The sequence below is a fragment of the Halichoerus grypus genome, chromosome 2 (assembly GCF_964656455.1).
Source record: "Halichoerus grypus chromosome 2, mHalGry1.hap1.1, whole genome shotgun sequence".
Classification (NCBI taxonomy): Eukaryota; Metazoa; Chordata; class Mammalia; order Carnivora; family Phocidae; genus Halichoerus; species Halichoerus grypus.
Genome location: NC_135713.1, coordinates 101,872,399 through 101,899,490, shown reverse-complemented (window position 1 = coordinate 101,899,490; position 27,092 = coordinate 101,872,399). Strand labels below are relative to the sequence as shown.

The 27,092-nt window shown below is 45.3% G+C and overlaps 1 protein-coding gene and 1 long non-coding RNA gene across 16 annotated transcripts in view; one reads left to right on the top strand and one right to left on the bottom strand.

The window, feature by feature from the left end:
* Positions 1-24,736, top strand: part of MAST4 (microtubule associated serine/threonine kinase family member 4) — a 550,957-nt gene extending 526,221 nt beyond the window's left edge. For 12 of the 15 annotated variants that reach the window (XM_078067256.1, XM_078067255.1, XM_078067252.1 and 9 more), the window contains 6 exons: positions 3,497-3,697; positions 6,037-6,266; positions 6,817-6,939; positions 15,566-15,702; positions 17,794-17,975; positions 18,341-24,736. In XM_078067256.1, the coding sequence (XP_077923382.1) occupies positions 3,497-3,697; positions 6,037-6,266; positions 6,817-6,939; positions 15,566-15,702; positions 17,794-17,975; positions 18,341-22,212 (4,745 nt within the window). In that variant the 3' untranslated portion in view covers positions 22,213-24,736. The remainder of the gene's footprint in view (positions 1-3,496; positions 3,698-6,036; positions 6,267-6,816; positions 6,940-15,565; positions 15,703-17,793; positions 17,976-18,340) is intronic. The other 3 variants (XM_078067257.1, XM_078067258.1, XM_036106795.2) reach the window with 1 other exon arrangement.
* LOC144381127 (uncharacterized) lies at positions 6,223-20,132 on the bottom strand. Its single transcript, XR_013445779.1, has 3 exons — positions 20,002-20,132; positions 13,221-13,312; positions 6,223-6,314 (listed from the first exon to the last, which is right to left on the bottom strand). It is a non-coding gene; the product is annotated as an uncharacterized LOC144381127 (long non-coding RNA).
* Positions 24,737-27,092: the final 2,356 nt, after the last annotated feature.

Genomic DNA, 27,092 nt, shown 5'->3' with positions numbered 1-27,092 from the left:
TCCTCCTGGTGTTGAAATGGGTGGTGGTTTCTTTGAAGGAGCTGGTTTCTGTTATGGGGCCATGTTGTGCCAGATAACTTCTATAGATATCCACACCAGCCTCTTAGTGCAGCGAGATGCTTATTCTGTGGGATTCCCAGATGATCTCCATGCATCTAGGACTAAGAGGGGAGGAGAGAGTGAGAAATACCAACACAGTTCAAATTGGTATTTCACGTGCATATGAAGACCCCACTGCAGACCCATGTTGCCGTCCCAGTCTCTGGGTAACTGGACACAGAAACTCCCCAGGCGTCCCTCAGTGGTGGTGAGGCAGTCAAGGGGATTGGGCTTTTCTTGGAGAGCACTTTATAGTGGCACTTTTGTGTGACATAACCTTCTTGACAGCAGAGACAGTATCTTCAAAGGATTTTAAAAGGCTTAATATGTCATTAGATGATCCAACTTGCATTTCTCTCAGACCAAGCCAAGTGCACTTACAATATTACTTGGTTTACAACATTTTTTTTTTTGCACAGCATATCCTTCTACAAAAAAGTGTGCATTTATGCTTTAAAAAAAAAAATGAAACGTGGATATGGGTTAGGGTTGCTATGATAAATGTTTTCATTAAGCTATATTCAATACGCTATATTGATAACCATGGATAATTCCAAGAATTTTTATGAACTTTTTTTTCACTGAATGTTCACAGCATAACTCTTTTTAAGATCATTTCAAGAAAACACATTTTACAGGCTAGGTTTATTTCAGCCTTGCTGAAAAGTTTGCTTCTGTCAAGCTTCACATGTGCTTCTAGTTTATCATGGGGAAAAATAATACGGGTTTTTTAATTTCTTTCTCCCTCTTCCCCTCAGTTCTGTTGCCATGTAGGATAATTCCCCTTATCCTTACTTTTTTATAAAGCCAAGAGAATAGCAAGGTAGAAATAGGGTAGACACAACCTAGTGGTCCAAGATTCTTAATTATTTTTAGTTTGTCTTGGTAGTCAAGTCAAATGGAATTATCTCAGTATTTTATATTTCTGGTTACTAAGGTCTCTGTTTCCTAGTTTATGATCATGCTCTGAATAGAGTATACTTAGCTCCATTTAAAATTTTTTCTTAATATGATGGATCACTTAGTCTCCATGCCCTGGTCCCCATCGGCAGTGTTGAAGGGAACGGGAGGGAAATGGTATCTAAGCAGTTGATTGATTACTTTCATAATTAAAAAAAAAAAAAACTGCTTAGGTCCTGCCATGCATTTTGGTTAATTGATTCAAACCACCTTGTGTCTCCCCCATACACACACTAAAAATAATCAAAGACCTTGGGGGCTGTACAGAATAGAGAGATGAGCTGATCTGCTCATGGCCAAGGGTAATTAGGAAATCTGAAAACCGTGACTGTAGTAAAATTAAATTTGTTGATTTTTATATTGCTCCACCGTCAAAAAGAAAGAACCCTTGACATTTACAGAACATTAAGGTGACATTATCCACCACTGGCAGAACAGAAATGCAGCTTATATCCAGGGCTATGAAATGAGGTGGTAGAGGCAAGAGGGAGGGATGATAGAAAAGAATACCATATATTCACATTCGGGTATTTAGGGAAGTACAGCTTTATAACTCTTTCTCTTTCTTCATGACTACATTGCTTTTGAATCAGTGAAAAGTAAAAGTCCTGAAGTCTTAGGTGTAGTGCTCGAATAAACCCATTATTCATTGTGAAGAGAATCAGCTTTTCATTTTGTACTTGTCAAGGGTCCCACCCACCTGGATTAGCAAGGAGAAGAGTATGTAACTTACCCAAAAGGAAGCTTAAGGTTTTCGAGATGAGGTGTTTGATTTGTGATGCAGTTTTTATCAAGTCCTTGAGCTGTTGATTTCTTTATTTAGAGAGCACAGAGTAGATGGACTTGAGTGAGGTTGAGTTGGGCGGATGGGAGCAGGAAGGCTGCTGATACTTCCCTTAGGATTGTCTTCCTCTGTAGGTCACATGGGTGTCACATGGAAGTCTGAATCTTTTCCTGCACCCACAGCACTCTCCCAAGTCCCAGCTGCCCTTAGCGAGGACCCCATCTCTAGGGCAGGTGCCCACTCCGTGCACAAAGGCCAAACTTGAGTGGTACATTGAATTGAGTGGTACATTCAGCAGCAGAACAGAAATGTGAGTTAAGTCTTATCCAGCCTAACTCTTCCCTAGGCCAAGAGTGTCATGTGCTTTAAAATGTGCCTGCTGGTCTTTCAAAGGATCATTTGTAATGGTATCAGATTCTCTGCATGGATTGCAAAGCTTAAGGTGATGATCGTGTTGATGGTTTTTAAAGCACGGGGGGCTTGTAACACAGCATTTAGAAGTCAAAATGAGATAAGCATTGCTTTTTCTGGAGGGACAAAGATAAACTATCAGTGATTTAAAAAAAAAAGAAAGAAAACTGAAAGTCTGCGAAAGCAAGAGTAGGAAGAACCGAAAGGGGAGGCTGTTCACCTTTTATCTGGGGGGACTCCGCATGTTACTTCTGCTCAGAAACTTTTACTCTTTGTCTGTGCCATTGCCCAGACAGACGTCAGTGATTTTCCATTTTTTTGTCACTTCCTGCATGGTTACATTCTCTTGGGATCCTCTCCTGAGGGGAGTCCTAATTTTCTAACTAAAAACAAGGAAACAAAAAAAACACCTCCAGTGTCTCTTAAGGGTTACTAAGGTTAAAAATAAAGAAGGCACGGCTGGCTTAGAGGGGAAAGGATCTTAGCACTGGTCCGGTAACCTCAGGACAGAGCGAATGACACACTGCCTAGAGGAAAAGCCAGGAAGATGTAGTGAGCCACTGAGTAACACAGTGGGTCATAGGCTTTGTCATCCTGTGAGTTTGCAAGGAGCGGAGAGTGTAAGGGGGCAGATGGCATGAGGAGTCAAGGTGACAGCTCAGGCGCACCCCTGTCAACTAATGCGTGAGCTTAGTGTAGGTGTGTCCTGGGAGGATGGTAGCAGGTGACACAGGCATACGTCTACACGAAGAAATGAAGTGATGTCCACTTACCACAAACAGCCTTGTCCACCTCATTAACAGCATTGCTAAGGATGATCACTGATATCCCAGGATGGTCATAGTGCACAGTGGGCGGCCATGGCATTGATAAGGTGGTGCTGGTTCATAGCATGGCCTTCCATGGGTTGGAAGCGAGGGGGAGGAGTTGTCACTACCAGGGTTGTAAGATAGAGATTCTAGAAAGAATGAGTCTCTAGGTAAGGGGAGTCATGGGCTGAGAATGAGCAGACTCGTGGACAGGTAGAGTGACACCCGAACGGACGCCTCTTTCCTCTCCTTCTCCACGGCACCTTTCCGCGACAAGTCATGTGTTTGTAACGTTTGCCTGACACCATAAGGGCTGGCGAGCCACAGGGGAGGATGTTTCCCAGTGTGTTCTTCCTTCCCTCTCTCTTCCCCTCTCCCCGCCTCTCCTGTCCCAGATTTCCCTGAATGTGTTTATCCCTTCTTCTTTGTGCAGTTGGCAGTTTTTCAGAGCACTTGGATCAGATAAATGGACGAAGCGAGTGTGTGGACAGTACAGATAATTCCTCAAAGCCCTCCAGTGAACCCGCTTCTCACATGGCCCGGCAGCGATTAGAAAGCACAGAAAAAAAGAAAATCTCGGGGAAGGTCACAAAATCCCTTTCTGCCAGTGCTCTGTCCCTCATGATCCCAGGAGGTAGAGAGACATCTACTCGCATGAAATTGTGTGATTTGTGCATGTGTCCCCCCCTTCCCCAGTTTGGAATGCTGATGGGGATGCAGGATGGCTAGAAGCAGTAACGGGTGGTACCGCCCAGCACAGCTCCCCCCGGGGGCTTCTCCCTGCAGGAGCCCGGGAGCTCCCAGACAGCATGTGTCGCTGATGTCTTCTGGCTTCTTTCTGCATCAGGAGATGAGGCAGGCTTCCTTCCCACAAAGCCTTCTTGTATTTGTTTTCTTTCCTTTTCTGCTCCCCCCTCGCCAAGTGAAGTGGTAAATTTACCTCCTCTGAATAATTTTTCTTCCCTAGATTGGGCATCATTTATATACTTTACCGAGCTGTTTGTAGCATCTGTGTAGGAAAGCTAAGTATAGTTTTTCCTCATCTAATTAATGAGGGAATAGACATGGAGGACGTAAGTTTTTCATTTCTGGGGACGCAGAGAGTCACAGACAGCACTGAAATTATACTTCTTCCCAACGCTGTCTGTTGAGCTATGCTTCCTCCTACTGGTAGTCAAACCATTTTCTTCCCTGTATTGGAAGACGGAGCTTAATTACGGTTTTGTGGAATTGGCAGTATTTTTCCACAACTGGGTTTTGCCTCCACAAATCACTACGTGCACAGCAATTCCACTGGAAAAGATGAAATACGCACCCTAGTGTTGGTGACTGAACACTCAAATGGCGGCCAGGGACCGCAAGTGGCAACCGAATTCTGTTGCACATGGCTTGCATTTGGAAGAATACAGACCATGTCTAAAAGGAAGTGTTAATATTTTCAAAATTTCCTGTTTGTGCAGAAAGAAATTTGACAGAAACAAATGCTCATGTGGGGGTTACTGCTCACTCTAGCATACTCTTTGCTGGGAGACATCCTCTTTAGTACCATAAAACAAACACCTATCTCCCTAGTTTGAATGATGGTTCATGACCCAAAGGCAGTGGCCCCAGGGCAGCTGCAGTTGGGAAGGTAAGTCCGCTTTTGAAAGCTGGTAAGAAAGCCCACCTCTTGGTCAAGTAGAGCAATTGTTCAATTTGGGGCAATAAGGGAAACCGTCATGAGGGAAAGGATCGGGGACTTGGCTTTCCAGCAGTTTCAATGTGTGTGTGTGTGTGTGTGTGTGTCCACTCTGTCCTGTTCCTGCTTGCATGGTTAGAAGTTCGCTGACCACCGGTGTGTGTCTCCTCACTTGGTCTTTTGACCTTTAGATAAGAGATAGCCAGCAAAAGAGTACCAAGATGCCCCGTGTAGTCACAAAGTGAAGGAGCATGGCTAGTGAGACACTTAGCTTTGTTCTACTTTGGCCAGACCTAAGAATGGGAAGAAGTGATAGTGTGGATACTTTCAGCTCGCTGTGGCCACAGTGTACTCTGTGCACCTGGTGAGTCTTCAGTGGCCCCGGGGCTTAGTGGCGTGGCTCCGACCGGGCTCACCCTTCAACCTCAGCCTCCTCTGTAGATTGTTCTTCTTGTCAAACACACACACAGTTTCACGTGACCTGTTAAGCTCTGTTTAGATTCACACAGATGGAACAGTGACAGCAACAGTAAATTAGACGGGTGTCTGCTTATAAAACAAGAAAAACAGAGTAGAATTGGTGTTGTGGAAGGTGAACTAAGTTTTTCTTAAAATTTCTCTATTTCACCTGTATTATCCTCTCAGAATTGTTAGAATTGTAGGTAACATATGAAGACAATCAGTTATAATCAGAGAAATGAGGAGTGATTCATAGAGAAATTGACATTTCACTGTTGCTTGATCAAAATCACTTACTGAGTACTAGTTCAGTAATGCTGCAAAAAGCAACTGGGGCATTGATAAATTCCTTTCCTGACCATGGATGTTTGAGAATGACCATGTTCAAGTTGTTGAGGGCAAGATTTGGAGCCTGAGGATCTCTTACTATAGGCCACACAGTCTTCTCTGTGTAAAGGCCTACTTGAAATTTGTGCGTCTTTGATTTGTTTCTCTAATTAAAACAAAACGTACTAACTAGAACTATCACAGCCAGGTAGGAGCTAGGTTTTGTGTGTATTTTAATTAGTGTAGGGAATTAAGAAATTATAACTTCAGAGAATTAATTGAAAAACGAGTTAAAATAAAGACTCTTTTGAAGTTTTCTTAATAGCCTCTATTTGGAAAGCCATGCTAATTAGCAATATAAATATTTTTGTATTATTTCTTTATTAGACATGAATGGATTCGTTTGGTAGCCAAGCTCCCACTCATGGCAGGGCTAATGCGGTGTGGGCTGGCTGCATGGATGTTTGTGTGATCAGGATCAGCTTTGATGACTGGCTTCTGTGTTGCAGATATGTTTGCTGTTTCTCCCCTGGGAAGTCCAATGTCCCCCCATTCCCTGTCCTCGGACCCTTCTTCTTCACGAGATTCCTCTCCCAGCCGAGATTCTTCAGCAGCTTCCGCCAGTCCACATCAGCCCATCGTGATCCACAGTTCCGGGAAGAACTATGGTTTTACCATCCGAGCCATCCGGGTGTATGTGGGAGACAGTGACATCTATACGGTGCACCATATTGTTTGGGTAAGGGCAGCAGCTTCTCATCCTTGTTGGTTTTCACTCCCACGCATCCTGGAGAATGAATAAGTTGGCTGAGGCCTATTTACAAGCAGTTTTTCTGTTAAGCTGGTATTTGGGACCTGTTTCATGCCCTTTCCCTTTAGGGGGTGGCATTGAATTTAGCGAAAACTGGTAATTTCTCATAATTCTGCCCAGTTTTCGTGTTTGATTGTCCAGTCTGCATAGCAAGCTGGTGGAAATGGTCAAAGAAAGTCCTCTTGCCACCCTTCTTTTTCGTTTGTTTTCTTTTTCTTTTTATGTAATTTTTTTCCTGGTCTTCTTTTAAAAACAAAACAAAACAAAACTACCTTCTTCACCCACCTGAAATTTTATAAGGAATGGTCCTATTTTAGGATGATGACAGAAAAGGAACAATAACCATGCCTTCCTGATTTCCTCTTAGGAGCTTACGATCATTTGCTGATTAACTCAGAATAGTCTCCCAGAAGAAACAGCAGATGTTAGGGTTGCCATTTGTTGGCTTACGAATATATACTCTCTTCTTGGACTTTAGAATGTAGAAGAAGGAAGTCCAGCATGCCAGGCAGGACTGAAGGCTGGGGATCTGATCACACACATCAATGGAGAACCGGTGCATGGACTTGTCCACACGGAAGTTATAGAGCTCTTGTTAAAGGTATTATCTTTTTATGTCCATGCCGTACAGATAAAGCAGGTCATCAGAAACAACCGCTACCAAGAATTCTCTCCTTAAGTTCTACAGTTCTTCTCTATGGTACACCCATACACACTCAGTCTTATAACTGAGAAGGGTATTCAGTAGTCTAAGGTTTAATATAAAGGAGAGGAGAATATGAATTCTCCGGTTATTTATATTGTGAAAACCATGTTCTTGTATCTCCCCAATCACTTCCTAATTTAACTTTTTATTCTAAATCACAGGTAACAAGAGTTTTTCATTTTGTGAACCTCACATAGCAAAATCTGTTTGGAAATCACCAATCCTAAGGGTGATTTTCTTCAGGAACATTAAGTAAATTTTATTCTAGTGCAATGGAAGATGAAGTGGTATTACACTGTGAGGTCAGATATGAAGGTTCAGTCTGACAGTTGGATTTCCTTTGAAAGATGGAATTGTGAATACAGGGGTGCCTGGGTGGCTCAGTCGGTTAAGCTTCCCACACTTGGTTTCAGCTCAGGTCGTGATCTCAGGGTCATGAGCTCGAGCCCCACGTCTGGCTTTGCTCTCAGCAGTGAGTCTGCTTGAGATTCTCTCTCTCCCTCTCCATCTCCCCCCGCCCCCCTAACGCTCACTTACTCTCTCGCAAATCTTTTACAAAAAGAATTGTGAAAATACACACATATACTGTAAATGAAAGAAATAGGTAGTAATGGGGGAAGGGGTGCTAGCAATCATTAGGCCTTTCCCCTCTCACACAAATGATTTTGAACGTAAATCATTTTCTATTTCGAATGTAAGCTGAATAAAACCTATAGAGTTAAGACCACAAGAAGCATGAACGTGAGTGGAGAGAGAAAATCTACACTGATCCTCTCGTTTCTGTTGAGTTACTTGCTGTGTCACCTGCTGACTGTAGAATATAAAGTTAGAGCTCCAAATATGGATCTTGTAAAAACAAAGATGAAGTTGTGTTTGATTTTAAATCTGTTCAGAAAAAGACGTCTGTAATCAGAAATACAGTTTCTAATTGGAGGATTATTTTACAAAGCAACGGATTTATGGATGGATGACCTCTTGCTTTTTGAGCACCAGAGGGGCTGTAAGGGACTTCTCTGCGAGAGGTGTGAGCCATCGCTTCAGATAACCTACAGCGTATTGAGAGACAGAGCATAAATACATATATGCCATTTAAATAATGTGCATTTAGACTGTTTTCAGAACACTTGCTCTGAGTCCGGTGCTGTAGTAGATGTTGATAACACAGGAATTAAGGTGTAGTCCTTGCCCTTGAGAAGTATGGGAGATGTAGGAGATGTATGGAAGCAGATAAAGTTCAACTTAATTAGTCAGGGCTGTAGCAGAGGGACGAATGTCATACTTTCGGAGAGAATATTCTATGAGTGGGGAGAGACATCATAGAGAAATTTCATTGAATTGAAACATGAAAGAAAATTAGAAATCTAGAAGGCACTACAAAGACGTGGGTGTGCTAATAAGCCTTCCAAAAATAAGTGCAATTTAATGACTTTTCTCATTTTCTTTCATTCCTGCAGCTAACAGGAGTATATTCTTCAAAAAATTAAGGTTCTGGCCTAGGTTTTGAGAGTAGTTAATAGCATGCATATTCAAAGGTCCATTGTGAAGTAGCAGACTGTAGGAAAGTTACTGCCATCGATTAATTCACATTATTAATCAAATTTTGGTCTTGCACTCAAAACTGAAATCTGAGGGGTTGGGGCCTGACGTTGCTGTCATTCATACCCACCAGGTCGCTCCCCGAACACTAGCCACCTTTCTCACAAATGCATGTATCGATCACTGGAGGGATAGGACTCAATATTGAGAGAACACCGCAGTGCCATAGGCAGCGTTGGAAATCAGCCTAAGGTCGTGCTGAACACATAGCAAATCGGACAGAGCCCTGCAGGGCAGATATTAACTATTAAAGCTTTCTGCATAATCCCAGCATTTACCCAATACCTGGGATATAGATGGGTACCCAATAACTGTTTGTGGTATTGAGGTGAACAGTGGGGTTCTCCTTTGCCTGCTATCCAAGAGTTACCATGGGAGGAGCCAAATACCACACTACTACTTTTGTTATGTTTTGACTCACATCTTGATATATATATGCCATTCAGTTCGCCGTTCAACATTAAATGGCTGCCATTAGGCTACACTTTGCAGTGTGGCTACCGAACAGAAACAGAGGACATGGTGGATAAGACCTGAGTTTTTCAGTTTCATTCCCCATCTATCCCTGATAATATTCTTTGCCCACCTGGTATGCAACAACTCACTCCTAGTAAGTGTCCAAGAAATGGGAGGAGGCACAACAGGGTTGCTGACTCAGAGATCCTTTGGCTCTGTGAAAGTCACCTGAAATGACTTCGGGCTCTCCAGGGCAAAATTCTAGAAGGGATGTAAAGACTCCTGAGTCTGACAAGCACCTTCTCTCACGGTACCTGCTCCTGTGGTGCAGGCCTGCCCCATGGCTAACTCACAGATCGACCCTCTGTGAAGAAGAGCCCAGGGAAGTTGTTTTGGGTTTCCCTCCCTCCCACCCCCTGTCTACATATCCAATATCTAAACCTTTTCACCGCAGAGGTAGGCAGACAGAGCTGTTACTTATCTCTAAAATGCTCCTTGCTCTTTTCTAGAAGCTCACCCTTTGTTTTAGATAATAAGTCTGTGTTTTACAGGTGAGGTTCTCTTAGTTGTTATTCATCCTGCTAGAGCTTTTGCAAATTTTGGCATTAGCATTTAAAAGAGGGTCAAAGGGATTTTGAATGGTAACTCAGTTCGGCTTTCTGCCTTCTTTATAACAGTCTGGCATAGCTCCTACCACTGCACATCTTCGTGTCATTTCGTGTGTCTGCTCATAAAATCACAAGAAATAATAAACTGAAATATATATATATATATCTCTTTAAAAAATACGCATTTTTTTCCTTGGCTGAGACATTTGATGATTTTCATAATTTGTTTTATATTTGATATGATTCAAGATTTTAAAACCTGCTTCTGTGAAATTTGAAGATAGATTTCTCCTGAAGGTCTCTGGCAAGGCCTCTTGGCAGAATCCAATCCCATTTATAGCATTTTGTCCTCCTCTGGTTACGGAGCACCTTCGTTCCTGGATCTAGTCAGCGTGTCTCTGAAATTGTGTAAACGCACATATAGGGTATTGGAGAGCCATGACATCTCTGTCACAGAGCCAACAGAGGATCCTGCCTCTGGTTCATAAAGGGAGCACTGGAGAGGAGCAACCAATGTAATGAAACAAAAAGGATACAAGGGATTTAATTATCTTCCCAGTGAACTGTGTAATCATGTAGCTTTCTTCCAAATTTAAACAGTGATTCTGGGACAAAGTGTAAAGTGAGGAGCATCCACACTGGGCTGCCTCATGCCATCGCTCATGGAACGCCGGGGTGGTAGCTCTATTTTGGTGTTCTTGGCTGCTGTTTCCTTGATGTTTTAGACTTGCAAACTACTTCATGAAATGTCGTGGCACCCTTAGGAGAAGGTGGAGGCTGCTAGCTGTCTGTTTAGAAATGCTTGTACAGTATTCACTTATCTTTTGGAATGTGAACGTAGGAAGCATTTTCCACATTTAATACCTTCAACCTTTGGTCTCATTTACTCTTGCAACTTGCAAGCAAACCTGCTGGGGAGGCACTAACTTACGTCCACAGTCACTTCACATCATAGATCCATGGAATTATAGAATCTTTGCTTCTCCAGGTCAGTTCCCCATTGGCTCTGGGACTCCCTTAAAGTGTGCTCCTTCACCTTTGCCTCCCCCTCTCCTGCCACAAGGAGTTAATCACCTCCATTTTGCTTTCAGGTAGCTTTCTCAGAGAACTTCGCAAAAGCAATAAAATCTTTCTCCACCCACTGCCGTGGTGGGTGAAGTCCATATTGATGCACGTAATAACGTGCCCGGCTTTACCTCTCTAATCTGGGAAACTCTCAATTCAGTCAGGTTGCTTTTTCAGGATAGCATTAGTTTAAATGCCCAGTACATAAGAGAGGTATGTTCTTCATCAGCCTGTGCTTCAAAAATTTCCTTTCTATGAACTCTGTGGAACTTTTAGATACTAGAATGAAGGCCATCAAATAGCATCGTTATTACCATCCTTACATATTCTTTGAACCCTGAAAATGTGCAGAGCATTGTGTTAGGTCCTGAAAGATCATACAACAGAGGACACACAAGAATAATAGGTAATAGGGAGTGCTTTATGTAGACGAGCTCCTATAATCCTTACACCCTAGGAGGTAGGTGCTGTAAATAACAGTGTGTTCCCACCTTACAGATGAAGAAATTAAAGCAGGAGAAAGTTAGCAGAGCACCCCGAGGTTATCTGCTAGGAAGGAGCAGAAAAGGATTTGCACCCTGCTGTGTAGTATCGGGCCTGTGCATTGCATTAATCCAACCATAGTGCTCCATACCTGCAGTTCTCTGATTGCCACATGGAGAAACGGTTGCAATACCAGTCTGTAGTCAAAGGAGCAGCTGTAAATATGGCCCAAAGCCCAAACAAGAGGGCGCTGAAACTAGGGTAGACAGGAAGAGTTGGGGGTTATGGGTAGAGAGTTAGTGTATGTGAAGGGAGTGTGGGATGGTCTCCGCAGAACATAGAGGGTGTGTGCACACAGAAGGGCAAAAAAGCTCAAAGTGCTAGAGGTACATGAGTAAACTAGTGTGGCAGGAGCCTGGGTTTGTATATGGGATGGGGTGTGCAAGATGGTTGAGGCTGGATTGTGGAGGATGTGAACAAGAGCAAAGACATAGGCCTACAGAACGTGCAACATTCCCCATGTGCATGATGCAGAGAAAGGAATGTAAAAATAGTCTTACCTCAATAAGATATCCAAGGCCAACCGATAAGCTAACGTGGAGCCAGACTGAGAGGAAGAGATTGGTTAGCCTCCCATTGTATTGAGTTCAGGCAGCTTAAAGTAATTCCCCTCCCACCATGCACAATTATACAGATGGTTTATAGTAAAAGTGAACAAACTGAACATTTAACAATCTGCTGGCCCCATTTTTAGTTGTTTTTTAAACGAGTACCACAGAATTTCTCTTAAAAGAGTTCACTCGTTCTTCAGAAGAATGTATTGAGGATGAACTGACCCAGTAAGACAAATTGCACTGAGCTCAGACAGCCCTCCATGTAGCCAATGAATCCACCAGGTGGCAGGCTTTATGATTCCTACCCTATTGTTGAAAAAGTTATTTTTCCATTCATTCACCACTTTCGTTGTCATTAATGCTCCCAGTGAAATATTTGCACTCTGTATCTTCTGTGTCTGTAGTTCCTCCTTAGGGAAGTTATCTCGGTGTATGTACATAAGTCAAGCAAACTGTCCTTTGGAATAGCCATATATAGAAACAAGAAAGACAAAACCGGGTTTGGTTTTTATAGGGGAAGGGAATATTTGTACAGAGCTCAGTGGTGTGCTCTGATTTAAAAACCCTGGTCATAACTATTTTCTGATGAGATATGTTCATCATTTATGTTTATTTCTTAAAATGTTTATGCTATTTTTATATTTCTTCGTTTTCTTCTTGATAGTCTGATACGTTGATCATTCCCTATATTAACCCAATGCCTGGTTCCTTCACCACCACCCGTTAAGTACAAGCCATGTACTCTGCTAGGAGCAAGAGAGGTGGAAGACCAGGGCACGCCATGCCCATGACAAGTGGGCACAGGAGATGAGAGGCAGAGGGCCAGGGGTGGGCTCTTCCAAACTGGGCTCTGGGACCTTGGGAAGAAGAAAACCCAGTGTCCCTGAATCTGTTTTCCTCATCTTTCATGCAAGGATAACAATTCTTTCCCACTTCACCAGGTTGTAAAAAAATAAAACAGCCCTCCTGACATGGTGGTGAAAATAAAATAAGAGAATATATGTGAAAAACACTTTAATGCTCAAAATACGCTTTTAAAAAGCCTGCGTGACATTGTTAACCACTTATAGATAAAGATAGGAAGGCCGGTGGTGAATTATGCTAGAAAGGGTAGAATTGGACTCAGGTTCAGTGACTCACATACTAAGACAGCCTCAGTGGTCATGAAGGCTCTCTGTGTCCCGTCTGTATATGAATATGGAAAAAGGTTGAAAGAACCACATGGTCACGAAGGCTCTCTGTGTCCCGTCTATGTATGAATATGGAAAAGGGATGAAAGAACCACAATGAAAGATGAACTCCATCCATCTTGGTTGCTCTTTTCATTCACCTAAGGCATGCAGGACAAACTTACATTTTAGCATGACTTCCCTCAATTTGTGAAGAGAAGATCCCATTCCAAACAACCTCCAATGGCAGGCCTTTCATACTTAGAAGCTGAATGTTCTGTTCAAACAAGAAATAGAGTGTCAGTCTTTACCATCAGATGAAGGTTTATTCTTTAAAGTTTTGGCATTTGCATGTAGAACATACAGTTTATTCTTTCAGAATGATTTTTTTTCCTTTTGTTTCAGTTCGAATCCTATTTCCCTAAAATATTTTTTTACAATTAGGACATTAGGTGTGGGAATTCATGTCTTAAATATACAAAAAACTCTAAAAATCAGTCATAAAATACTAAGACTTGCTGATTCTAAAGTGGATATAAGACATGGACAGACCATCTCCTGAAGAGATAGAAATGACCAAAATAAATGAGACACCGTCAAAGAACAGAGATTAAAACTTGATAGAGCTTATTTGTATAAAATTGGTCATTTGTTTAATGTTAATATTCAGTTCTGACAAACCTGTGGTAAGAAAGGTATTTATGGGGGCACCTGGGTGGCTCAGTCAGTTAAGCGTCTGACTCTTGCTTTTGGCTCAGGTCATGGAGCCCTGAGATCAACCCTTGTGTAGACTTCCAGGCTCAGCATGGAGTCTGCTTAAGATTCTCTCTCTCTCTCCCTCTGCCCCTCCCCTTGCTCTCTCTCTCTCAATCTCTCTCTCTCTCAAATAAATCTTAAAAAATTATTTATGGGCTGCCCACAAAAATACATATTGACATAAGCTTTCTGGAAAATAGTGTATTAGTATGGACCAAGAGTCTATAAAAAATTTGGAAAGAGTCTTTGATTTGCTGCATTGACTCTAATTATGTAATCTAAGGAAAATGACAAGGATTAGGACAGTGATTTATAGATAAGGGTACTTATGACTCATAAAAGAACTGAAAAGTAGAAAACAATAGCAGTATGGAAATACTTAAGTTTTGATTCACCCATCTCCTGGAATATTATTTATACAGCCAATAAAAATTATGTTCTTAATGAACATTCAATGATGCAGGGAAGGTTTTTCAAGTTATATAATGTGAAATGGAAAAACAACATAAAGCTAAATATTAGATTAACTAAGATTAAAATTATTTATGAAGTATGTCCATATATGTGCATAATTTATACATGCCTGAAAAAAGATCAAGAAATATACTGAAATATTATCAGTGTTAGCTGAGTGATAGGTTTCTCAATGATTTTTATTTTTACTTATACTTTACAATTACTTCTTATGATGTCATGTATTATTTCCCAAACTGGAATGGGGGCGTAGATGTTAACATGAAAGCAGTCAGTCCTCATTGGTTTGGTCCCCTGCCCCCACCATACTTAACTCCCCCATCACTTAGTACCACTTAGAGCTGACTTGCTAGGTGTTTTCCAGGCTTAGGCCTTTTAAAAGACCCTTCTCCTTATACTTCTTGTCTTTTCGAGGTAATCAGGGCCATCTGTGATTTTGAAAGGACGTGTTTCTCCCCCGGTTATTAAGAAATTCAAGAAGAGGTCATTGATGCAGGAGTGAAGGGGATCAGTCCTACCATTTGCCCTGGGCACCCCTCGGCCCGGCTTCTGACTCCACTCTCCTCTCTACCCTCAGGGCCTGCCCAGCAAGCCCTGTCCCAGCACTGAGTGAAAGGCCCAGAAATCCACCAGGAGTTACCTCACGATGCGTGACCTGGTTAAAGAGAGGCTGTTTTATACTCACTGGCATCGACTTTCCAGTTTGGCAAGCTGACAAGTTTTATGGTGACAGAAAAGGAATCTTTTAAAGTAATTAAAAATAAAAGTCTCATTCAGTTTTGCTAGTCTGTGATTTCTACGTCAAAGGAAAAACACAAAAAGAAAAAAGAAAAATAAATCAACCAAGAACAGACAGCCCCTGGGCACATTTATACTTAATACATATGGATGAAGATAACTCTTATTTATAGAGTGCTTTCCACCTGTCACACTCGGTGCTGAAGGCTTTACTAACTCCATCCCATGGAATCCTCACATGAGCCCCTGTGAGATAGGTATGATTCCACTGTTAGATAGTGCAGGTGTTTGAGGCAGAGAGGAGAAGCAACCTCCCGCGGTCACCGGACTTGGATTTGAACTCACATCTGTGGAGTCCAGAGCCTGCCCTCTTAAAGCAACCTGTCATTTTGCCCTCCACCCTTTGTGTTCTGTCAGGATGTCACTGCTTAAAAGGTTACTTAGAAATGGAAGGCTTTTGTACAAATGTCTTTAGGTATCTTTGTCTTTGAATCTCCTAGCCCAGTTCTGATCTTATTTCCTCCCAGAGTTTCCCTTTAATACCACCCCACTTTTTTTATAGAGTGGAAATAAGGTGTCAATCACTACTACCCCATTTGAAAACACATCAATCAAAACGGGACCAGCGAGGAGAAACAGCTATAAGAGCCGGATGGTGAGGCGGAGCAAGAAATCTAAGAAGAAAGAAAGTCTAGAAAGGTTAGTTACAGCAGTATTTTTGCGAGTTTGGTATATACCCATGTCGGAGGAAACTTACCCTTACTTAATTTAAACACTTATATGTGAGAAAGATCCATTGCTCTGTGAGACATTTCATGCTGTGGTTCAAATATTTATACATTAAAGTTCACATTCATAATAGCATTATTTTTCACAATGAAAAGATTTACATAGTTACATCATAGAAAAATTCAGATTGCTTTTTTTTCCCCTGTGTGAGTACCATGAAAAGCTCATTGCTGCTTCTTAAGCCTCTAGACTTCAAGTGAGTTGGATTTAAGGCACTGGATCTTCAGGCAGTTTTTAGCATTAAATCTACATTTAATAATGTCCTTTACATTATCTAAAAACATACAATTGCTATTTTTTAAGTGGCAGATATTAGAAAATAACTATATCTTTAAAGCATCCAAATAAGCCTAAAAATAAAGGAGTTTTGTTTTACTGACTGAAGATCTAACTGGGTTACACATTTGCAATCAGGGAGGCACTGTGAGTCTTTTTGTGCTCTCTGCACACACTGGCAAAATGCATGTATGTGTTTGAGGTGGGGACATTTCTCGCCAGACAACTGTCTGGATGGGCTCCCCACATGACGCCACAGAAGCATCCCTCCTTTGCCCACTTGGATCTAATGTGTCTGATTGTATTAAGAGGATTTTTAGTGATAGAAATGTGGGAAAATAAGTAAATGAAAAAAGAATGCTTATTAAGTCCAGGAAAGACAAAAGCATACAAGAAAGGAAATGGAATCATGCTTTGCATAGCCCAGCTGTGAACAATATTTATAAATATAAAGTAGAGGGGAAAAAAGCCACCCTTTTCTCTAACCGAAAGTTTTGGTTTAGCTCTAGAGGGAGGAATAGAAAAAGGGAAGTGTATTTGGTCAGAAGGTGGAAGGGGGCTTGTGTAAGAGCTTCATCCTCATCTTCTGTGCTAGGAAATCAATAGATAGTTTCTAAAACTGAAAAACGAAAACATAGCATAAAGAGATTACTTAGCAATATGCAGACAAATAGGAGAAGAAACAGCTAAAGGAGTAGAAAGTGGTTTCTCAGGCGACTGGGCCAAGGGCAGAGTAGCGGAGTTGCTATTTTTCATTATGAACTGTATAAAATGATGTAATTGTTTAACCCAAGTACATGTATTGCTTTGATTAAAATTAAACACATGAGTTCTGAGATATGTGCTTTATTACATAAATAAGTGATTTATATATTTTTTAATGTGTGCTTTATATTTGGATTAATTTGGATTATGCTTTAATCGTACAGAGCACTGTTTTCAAGGGGCAGCAGTGCTTAAACTTTTGCTTAAGCTCACTGGGGGGTGAGTGAGGCTTGCATGATGGCAGAGGTAAAAGAACTTTCTACAGCCACTTGCACTTCTAAGCTGTCTGAAGCTTTTTTTTTTTTTTTTTTTTTGCTTTAAGATATGCTTGTTGAGCACTAAATACACATTTGCTTCTGCTGCAGCATAGTGTCTGGTGCCCTGCTGATACGATAAGCTTCAGTTCACCTTTCTCACTTTTTCTATGTTAATGTACAGCCTACATTGTCATTAGGAATTTTCAAGAGCCCACAGTGGAATAAGCACAGCATACAGCCCCTCCTAGATAAAGCCTCTGCCCAGCATGTCACCATTAAAGAATTCTATATCCAAGATAATGGTTTTTCTTCCAGAGATTTACTTTGTATTATCTCTTAATTGTGTCATTGTGTCTGAGGGTGCATGCTTAGAAGCTTTCAGGTAAAGAATGCCCTCCTCATAAACCTGACAAATAAATAAATGAATATTTATTTCATGTATTTTATATTTTTCCTACTTTCTCAGCCCTTCCTAAAGTATTTGGAATTGAGAGAGCTTCCATTTATACTATCAAAGACTCTTCCTTTTTAAGTCATAAGAAGGTTTTTAATTTGAAAGTGGGTACCTACGCCTTAGTGTAGGATCTGCCACCAGACCGCTGTCCCTCGCCCAGAGGTGTGAACTGACTACACGGGTATTGTGGGGAGACAGGGGTGGCCCCAGATGTAGAATCTAATCAGTTTTCTCTTGTTTTCACTCTAGGAGAAGATCCCTTTTCAAAAAACTAGCCAAGCAACCTTCTCCTTTGCTCCACACCAGCCGAAGTTTCTCCTGCTTGAACCGGTCCCTATCATCAGGGGAGAGCCTCCCGGGTTCCCCCACTCACAGCTTGTCTCCCCGGTCCCCCACGCCCAGCTATCGCTCCACCCCCGACTTCCCATCCGGTGAGTGAGTCTCCTGGCCCACACAGCAAGGGAGAGTTGAGAGGAGGTCAGAATCACCATCTGAGCTCCTGAGGGACAGGAGGCTTATTCCACTTAATGAAAGATGGTTGAGGATGTAGATGGCAACAAACAGGATTTATAGGGCAGTCATGAGATGTGGCTATTTAGACCTAATTAAGGCAGGAAGTAGTGGGTTGAACCCTGATGTGGGGAAGATTTATCTGAAAAGCGTGTATTCATTAGAGTTAAATGCTAAGACAATTTTCTGACCTTTATCGGACCTGATCTAAAAGAGTTTGGGTTGGAAGCACGGAAAGAAAAGGGAAGGAGTCCAGTGCTCACGGCTTTCTGTTTTCTACCCACAGGTACTAATTCCTCTCAGAGCAGCTCCCCAAGCTCTAGCGCCCCCAATTCCCCAGCGGGGTCAGGACATATCCGGCCCAGCACCCTCCATGGTCTGGCCCCCAAACTCAGCGGACAGCGCTACCGGTCCGGAAGGCGGAAGTCGGCTGGCAGCATCCCCCTCTCCCCGCTGGCCCGGACCCCCTCTCCAACGCCACAGCCCACCTCCCCCCAGCGGTCACCATCCCCTCTGTTGGGACATTCACTTGGCAATTCCAAGATCGCTCAGGCCTTTCCCAGCAAAATGCACTCCCCTCCCACCATCGTCAGACATATCGTGAGGCCCAAGAGCGCAGAGCCCCCGAGGTCCCCGCTGCTCAAGCGCGTGCAGTCAGAGGAGAAGCTCTCCCCCTCCTATGGCAGTGACAAAAAGCACCTGTGTTCCCGCAAGCACAGCCTGGAGGTGACCCAGGAGGAAGCGCAGCGGGAGCAGCCTCAGCGGGAAGTGACCTTGCAGAGCCTGGAGGAGAGTGTGTGTGAGGCGCCTTCGCTCAGCCGCGCCAGGCCTGTGGAGCAAGGCTGCCTGAAGCGCCCTGTCTCCCGGAAGCTGGGGAGACAGGAGTCTGTGGACGAGCTGGACCGAGAGAAACTGAAAGCCAAGGTGGTAGTGAAGAAACCAGAGGGCTTCCCAGAGAAACAGGAACCCCACCAGAAATCCCATGGACTTGGTAGTGATTTAGAGAACCTCTCGACTTTTAGGCTAGAAGAGAGAGAGAAAAAGATATACCCAAAGGCTTTAGAAAGGTCAAATCATTTTGAAAACAAAGTGGTCTTGCAGGAGACCCAGTCCCTGGGCAGTCTACTGAAAGGGGCTCTTCACAAGCAGGCGAGCGTTCGGGCCAGCGAGGGGGTGACCTCGGAAGGGGCAGCGACGGGCCAAGTCCTGGCACCTGGGGAGCACAGCCAGGGCATCTGTGACTTCAAGCGCACCTCTGCTCCCAGCACCCTCCAGGACACTCTCTGTCACTCCACAGACAGGTCCAGCTCCGCGAAGGGGGACAACCTGGAGAAGGCCCCCCAGGCCAAGGAGTGTCTCCGATGTGAGAAGTTAGACAGCAAATTGGCCAACATCGATTACCTCCGAAAGAAAATGTCACTTGAAGACAAAGACGACAGCCTGTGCCCTGTGCTCAAGCCCAAGATGACCTCTAGTGCCCACGAAAGCCTGCCCGGGAACCCAGTCCGGGCCATGGGTGCACAGCAGGAGGCCCTGCCGGCCTCTGAGAGCCGGGCGTTCATCAGCAGTGCCCACCCGACGCAGATCAGTGCTGTTTCTTTTGTCCCTCTCAAGGCCCTAGCTGGCCGGGTGGATGGTGGAGTGGAGAAGCCGGGCTTGGTTGCTCCCGAGTCACCTGTCCGCAAAAGCCCCTCTGAGTATAAGCTGGAAGGTAGGTCTGTGTCCTGCCTGAAGCCAATTGAGGGCACTTTGGATATTGCTCTCCTGTCTGGACCTCAGGCCTCCAAGACCGAGCTGCCTTCCCCGGAGCCCGCACAGAGCCCCAGCCCCGCCAGTGAGGTGGGGCCCTCTGTGCCACCGGCTCTCCCCAGCAGCGGGGGCATGAAGGGTGACACGGCCGGTCAGAGGGAGCCTTCCCCTGCCAGCTTCAGGATGAGTAAGTCCTACCTGCTGGAGTCCCGGTTCCCGCCCTCCAGCCGGGGTCTCCAGAATTCACCAGCAGCTCCCTTGCCTGAGCCTGAGCTAAAGCGGGACAGGAAAGCTTCCCATGCTGCCAGGAGCCCCGTGACAGCCACGGAAAGCGATCTCCAGCACAGAGAGGGGGGCCCCAGCAAACACCAAGACCACAGCCCCGACACTAAACTCCTCCCCTTCCTGGGGCCGAGCCCCCACAGTGCCGACCCGTCTAGGTCACGCAGCCCGCTGCCACCTGAAGGCGCCCCCTCGAGGGAGAAGCTGAGCGGGAGGGAATCGTCTGAAAGAGGCCCTTCCGCAGCCAGAGGCCAACGGTCCGCTACCGGGCCCGACTCCCGCAGAGACCCCTCGGTGGAGGTGTGTCCTCCAGCCGCTGCTAAAACCAGTGACGGTTCCAGAAACGCCCCCTCTGGGGGAAGGCCCCGCCCCGACGGCTACGCACAGCCCCACCCCACCCCCACGGAGAAAGCATGGGGGCCCTGTGGGAAAACAAGCCACAGAGACGGCCGGGTTGAGGTGAGGCCGCTGGCGAGGGAGGACTCCTCTTCTTCGCCGTCCGCAGGGACTCCTTCCGAGAGGGAGCCCGGCAGAGGAAGAGGTGGTACGGAACCCCCGCCCGAAGCCCCTCCTGCCCGGCGGTCCCTGCAGCCCCCCGGCCCTGAGAATGGGAAAGGAGACCCGCTCTCTGGTTGCCCAGCGTGGCAGAGAGACAGTCCCCAGGAGCCCGAGAGGAAGGAAGAGCTTCTACAGAAGCACGTGGGCAGTAGCTCCCAGCCCGCCCCAGTCACCAAAGAACTGCCGGGCCTGGCCGCTCGGCCGAGCCACCCCTCGGGCAGGGAGCCGGGGGGCAGGCCCGGTGCTGCAGAGCCCGGCCCCGGCCTCCTCGGCGCCCCCAAGCCGACCGCAGCGCACAGTGAAGGCGGCGGCCACAAGCCCAGGCCTGGCCCTGAGCCGAGCCCTCCGCAGTCCAAGCACCCGGACAGGGCCCCCTCCTCCCAGAAGCCGGGCGGTGGGCCTGCCGCGGGCAAAGAGCCTGGGGCTCAGCCGCCGGGGGGCCCCGGCCGAGAGGGCAAGGGCGGCAGCCAGGGTGTGTTGGATGCGCTCCCCGCCCTCCCAGGCGCCCAGAACACAGCCGCTGATGCGACGAGCCGGGGGGGAGGTGGGCCCTCCGCTCCGCCGCACACCGAAGGGGGTCTTGCCGACACCAAGCTGAAACCCGGCAGCGGCGGGCGTCCCCCCGAGGTGCTGGAGAAGCACGCGCGGCTGCCATGGCAAGGCCACCCCGGGGCTGAGGCGTCGGTAGACCGGCAACCCGCCGCTGCCAGTGAGAGGCAAAACCCGTCCCCAAAGCACCCCAGACCATCCACTGTGAAAGATTGCCCGCCTCTGTGCAGCCCGGCAGACAAGAGTGCGGCTTCGCCCGCGGCCGGCGCCGCCGCCAGGAGGTCTGAGGGCAGGCCGTGCAGCGAAGCGCTTTGTGTGGCGGCCGACAGCGGGAAGCCCGAGGCCGGCCTTCCCCCGGCGCCCGGCGAGGCCAGGCCGAAGGGCACGGAGAGGCCGGCCGCTGCCGTGGGCAAGGGCTTGCCGGAGGCCAAGGGGCGAGGGCTGAGTCCCCAGAAGCCGCCGACCGAGGCAGGCAAGCCCGGTGGCGGCATGAGCCGGTCGCCCTCGGCCACCGGGCAGAGCTCTCTGCGACCCGCCGCCCTCCCGGAGAAGCCTCTGAGCCACTCCTCCAGCTTTCCCGAAGCCAGACCCGGGGCGCGAGAGGCCGCTGCGAGCGGCAGCGACGCGTCCTCCGCCAAGGCCGGCGGGGCTGCCGCTAAGGCCCTGCCTGGTGGGGATGGCCGAACCGCCATGACCAAGAGTGACTCCTTGCCATCCTTTCGGAGCCCCACCGTCACTCTGGAATTGCACCACCCCGGCCCCAGTGTGGCAGGGGGCGCCGGCCACCGGGACAGGGCCCTGGCGGGAGCTGCCACCGTGGGAGAAACCAAAGGGAGAGAGCCCGCCCCGGCCCAGCCCCCTCAGACTCGGAAGCAGAACACGGGCAGAGAAGTCACCAAGGCGTCCCCAGCTCCAAACCCTGAGCGGCCCATCGCCCTTTCTTCTGAGAAGGACTTTGTGGTCCGGCAGAGGCGGGGGAAGGAGAGTGTGCGTAGCAGCCCTCACAAAAAGGCCCCGTAGTGGGCCAGGCCCCAGGCCGCCCTGGGGAGACCCGACCTGAATGTGTACCTGAGTCTTGACTACCTTTCGAAACCAGCACTGTGGGGGGGACGCCCGCGGGCAGAGCCTGGAGCCTCGCTGCCGCCGGGCGGGGAGAGGGGGAGAGAGGCAGAAAGTCGGAAAGACAGAGGGGACCTTCTTCCAATTGCCTTCCCGATTGTTACCGGTAAAACTGTTACCAGATAGTGTTTGTACAGACAGCAACGACAAAAACCTTTACAGTTGAGGGTTGTTGAGGAAAAAGATTTTCTCTGTAAATACCTAGCAATGTGTTTGGTTTGGGATGTAGAGTCGGTACCTTGCTGCTGATTGCATTGTTTACCACAGCTTTTTTTTTTTTTTCCAGTTAAGATTTTTGCTTTACCACTTACCATAACGTAGTAACGAAGCAAAACGGTTAAAATTGGGTGTATGGAAAAGTATAGCTACGCTCCTGTTCGTCTATACGCATCCACCCACCTGTTTTTTGGTCTGTGGTTTTAAGAGAATGTTTCAATGAAGCTACATTTTTCTAAGTTGAAACATTCTAAGTAGAGTTAAAGGTGAAAGAAAGTCCTAGATACAGTAGATGGTGAGTTTTTGTGTGTATTTTTCAAGAGAGACTTTGGTAGTACTGTATCTGGCTACCTATGTTTCCAGATCTGAAAGTAAGAACTACTCTAATCACTGCATTTGGAATCTTCCTCCATTAGGAATGGCCGGAGCCAAGGGAGCGAACCATTTTCACTTCACAGCCATCCCAGTGGACATTCTGATCCTGGGTCCAACTGTCTGAAAGGCCAGTTGTCCTTGTCTGTGGGCGCGTATGTGGGGTCTTCACCCTTGCTGTAGCGGGGGCCGTAAACACACGTCAACTTTATTTCTCTTACTTTCCCTTCTTTTCATGCTCTTAAACTCAGGCCTTTATGCTACGAGTCACTAGTCCAAGAAGCACACAGCTTGTAGTAGTTTTGCACCAGCCCTGCTCTTGAACAAAAAGGAAAATTCCTGGCCACACACAAATCTGATAGTACTTAAATCGATTAAGAAGGATCAGGCATTGGAAGAGGTTTTAAATTGCTTTTTTGAGGGAAAAGGGGGCAGATTTTGGCATCATAGCATATATATTAATGAATAATCAGGACATCAGATACATCTTAATACATAGCTGGGGCCTTATGTTGTAGACGAAGCTTGCTGTTTTTAGCAAGTTCCTGGGTTTCACATTCATTTCTGATGCATCGAGTAGCTCCATACATTACATAACACGATCTCTTTATTTGTATGCAAAAAAAAAAAAATACTGTATTAATAAAGAGCAGCATTTTTTTAACAAAAAGACTTGGTGGAGCTATTTGGTGCTTGAATGTGTCCTTTTTACTTTTGCTAAGCCTTATTTAAATTTTGTATACCATGGGATATGTAGAATTCGTCAAATCATTTTAGTGCTGAGGGGGTTTTTTTGTTTGTTTTTGTTGCAGTTGTCCTGGTGGCTTGTTTTGTATTGTAAGACGACACTTGCTGACATAAGTTCTAAAGGCACTAAGAGAAAATACACACAGATAAGTCTTTATAAGATGTTTGGGATCCATAGCAGGATATTTTATTTTGTTTCTTAAGAGAAAAAAAATTTACCAATAAATACTAATTCAGCACACAAACCCCCTCGGATGTCTTAGTATCTTCAAGCTATAAAATTGTTCCTCTAAGCACAGCCTGTGGATTATAAATTATTTAAGCAAGGCTGTAAACCCTTCTCCAAAAAACAAAGGCATAACTTAACTGACTACTTGGTTGTCCTTCATTGTACAATGAGTTGGCAATGGAAAAAAAAAAAAAAAGTCTCCTCCTTGCCCCTGATTTTTTTTTTCCCATGTCGTTTTAGCTCTTCCCCATCACTGCATTGTGAAATTGTAGAAGAAACAAATATTGTAAAAGAACTCACGTGGGTTTCCAAAGTGGTCTCAACATTTATAATTCATATCTGTGTTTGGCGGTTGTCATAACCCGGTCCTCTGTACTCAGACACCACGGCAGGTCTATCGGGGACGTAGTTCAAGGTTTATAGCCTTTGCTTTTTAACTGTCCAGTTTCCTTTAAAGCACAACTAGCTGCTTGTTTACAAATGATATTTTTATGTATATTTTGTATAGTGTATTATCATTTTTGCCAAATATGTTTTTGCATTTTGGATGAGTAAAGAGTACTTAAGGTTGCATTCATGTAATACCTGTTTGTTGTTGTAAACCTCTCCAGTCAGCTGGTAGAAATTCTCCTGTGTTCTATTTGGTCAGTCTCCTGTGATTGTAAGATGTGCTCCTCGGTAGTACTCCCAGCTGTAGATTTACCAGCTTCAAAGTTTGTTAGGATCTGTGCAATAAAGTGTTTGCAGTCTTATTTTCTCTAAGAAATTCCCTATGGATGTCATAATTGTTGTATATGGAACAAATATTTATACTTATGCAGTTGCATAACATTGAAATAAAAATTTAGCATGAAAAGATAATGACTAAGATGTTCTTTTCTTAAATATACACCTACATCTCTACAGTGTTACTGAATATAACTGTATATTATTGGAAGTATGGGGCTTTGCAGATTGCTTTTTATGGAGGGGAATGGTTTGCTAATTTTTTTTTTTTTAAGATTTTATTTATTTGAGGGAGAGAGAGGGTGAGAGAGCACAAGCAGGGGGAGCGGCAGGCAGAGGGAGAAGCAGACTCCCCCCTGAGTGGAGAGCCCTACGTGGGGCTCAATCCCAGGACCCTGAAATCATGACTTGAGCCGAAGGTAGACGTTTAACTGACTGAGCCACCCAGGTGCCCCTGATGTTTTTCTTAACTTACACAACTGTTCTCTTCTTGAAGATTAAGTCTTCCTATAATGCCTTCCTACATTTTCTCCCAACCTTATTCCTTGCCTGCAGAACTTACCAGCTTCCACACCACGGTCACTGTCTTTGTGCAGTCTCTTCCTCAGGGACACCATCTCCTTCATTTCACTTCTCCTAAAACCTTCCTCCATCAATTAGCATTGTGCCCTGTCTTCATTTCATTTCCTCCCTTCCTTTCTCTTTCCTCGTAATCAAAGCCGTTGAAACCACCAGGAATGAAAGATGCAGCCTAACATTTGTTGTCTACCTAGTATATACATATATTACCTAGTATATGCATGCGTAGTGCTGGGCAAGATGCTTTTCATCTCCCATGTCATTTGAGCCCCAACCCAGATGGTAGCAGCATCCCTATTTTACAGATGAGGAAACAGGCCCAGACAGACTATGTTGTTTGTTCAATATACACCCTGTAAAGAGAGCTTGTATTAGAATCCAGATTTTTTTTTTTTTTCTGGCTCTGAAGTTCTTGACCTTTCTAAATATGTTCAGATGTCATGTGATTGCATTCAGGTCTGGGCCCCTCTGAATGCTTGAAGCCATCTCGTTGTCTCTTTACATGCAGAAAAATCATATGGTGCAAAATTATATGTTTGATGATGGGTGGGAAACCACGAGCCAAGGCAGCTAATCATTCTCGGTATTAGGGCTCCTTTATTAATTCTAATCAATCAGTAGGCAATTTCCCATCTAGCATTTTTGGTTCACAACACAAATGTAACATGAGGAAGTGTAGCTTTATTAACTACAGAAATCTATTTCCTTCAATACAGGCCAGGCATGAAGCAACTCAAGGTAGGGCAGCTCTCTAAATTTAATTTCCCACCTACCAGTATGGTTTTAACCCATTCTAAAAGCAATGATTTGTGTTAGTCCTCTCTTTTTCTAGCTTTACCCCCATGAATATTCTCCATGTCTTATGTATCTACAAAAGCTAGACATGACCACAGCTTTGTTGAACCTTGGCTTCATTATATTTTGCATATTGAAAGTCAGTCTGGTCCAGATTCAAGTATTCTGGCAGTTCAGACTCCTTGGACCTTGGACTGGAATCTCAGCACCAGTCCTCATAGAAAAACACACAACAACATCCCACTGATTTCTGGGACCGTGTGTTCCAAAAGCCAAGGTGGCCCTCTCTTGTCGCAGGCTGACATGAGGACTGTCAGTCCCAACACATGGATGCAGGCAAGCGCTTCTAAAAGGGAATCTGCTCCCCAAACTTGAGTTCCCTGTGTCCTCCGTCACATGCCAGTCAAGCTTGTTCGGATGTCGAGAAAAGAAAGATCTGGTGTATATGGTTAGTAGGTCTTGCTGCACACCGCTTTGCAGAAAGTCTATTGATACTATGCAGCGGAAAGCCTCTAACAAGTACTCATCTCCTGTGTCATTAAGCATGGCCTGGAGACAGCTGTCAGTAGCCAGGAGGTGAAGGATGAAGCTGTTTGCGAGGCCTGAAGCAAGCATGTTGCATTTACCAGGGCTTCATATGTCAGCCTGGCATCACCATAACCTCCAGCCCTAAGCTGTCTAAATAAAAATCCTTTGCCTGAAGATTCTGTCCCTCCGGAATACACTCACTGTGTTACACAGTGCTGTGAAGTGACGTTCCCAGGCTGGAGACAGATTGACTCTTTGGGGGACTAGGGCGATTCCTGCAGATGCCCACCCACATCCATCAGTGGGGTGCCAGCCTGTGGTGTGAACCCCAGCTCCTCAGCCTCCTGCTTTATTCACATGGGCACCCTTAGAACAACTCTTTGCTCTCTGACCTCAAAGAGCAACTGGTAAACCTTGGGCTTGACGATTAGTATTTAAAAACACAGAACCTTAGGCAAAGGCCTGCCTCCTTTTTCAGTACCTATAAATTCTCACAACCAGTAACCTCTTTATTCTTCTTGTCCCTCTGTAGAAACAAAAGAAGTCTTTCTTAAACAATGAAACTCCTTTTCGTTGCCTAACATGGTCA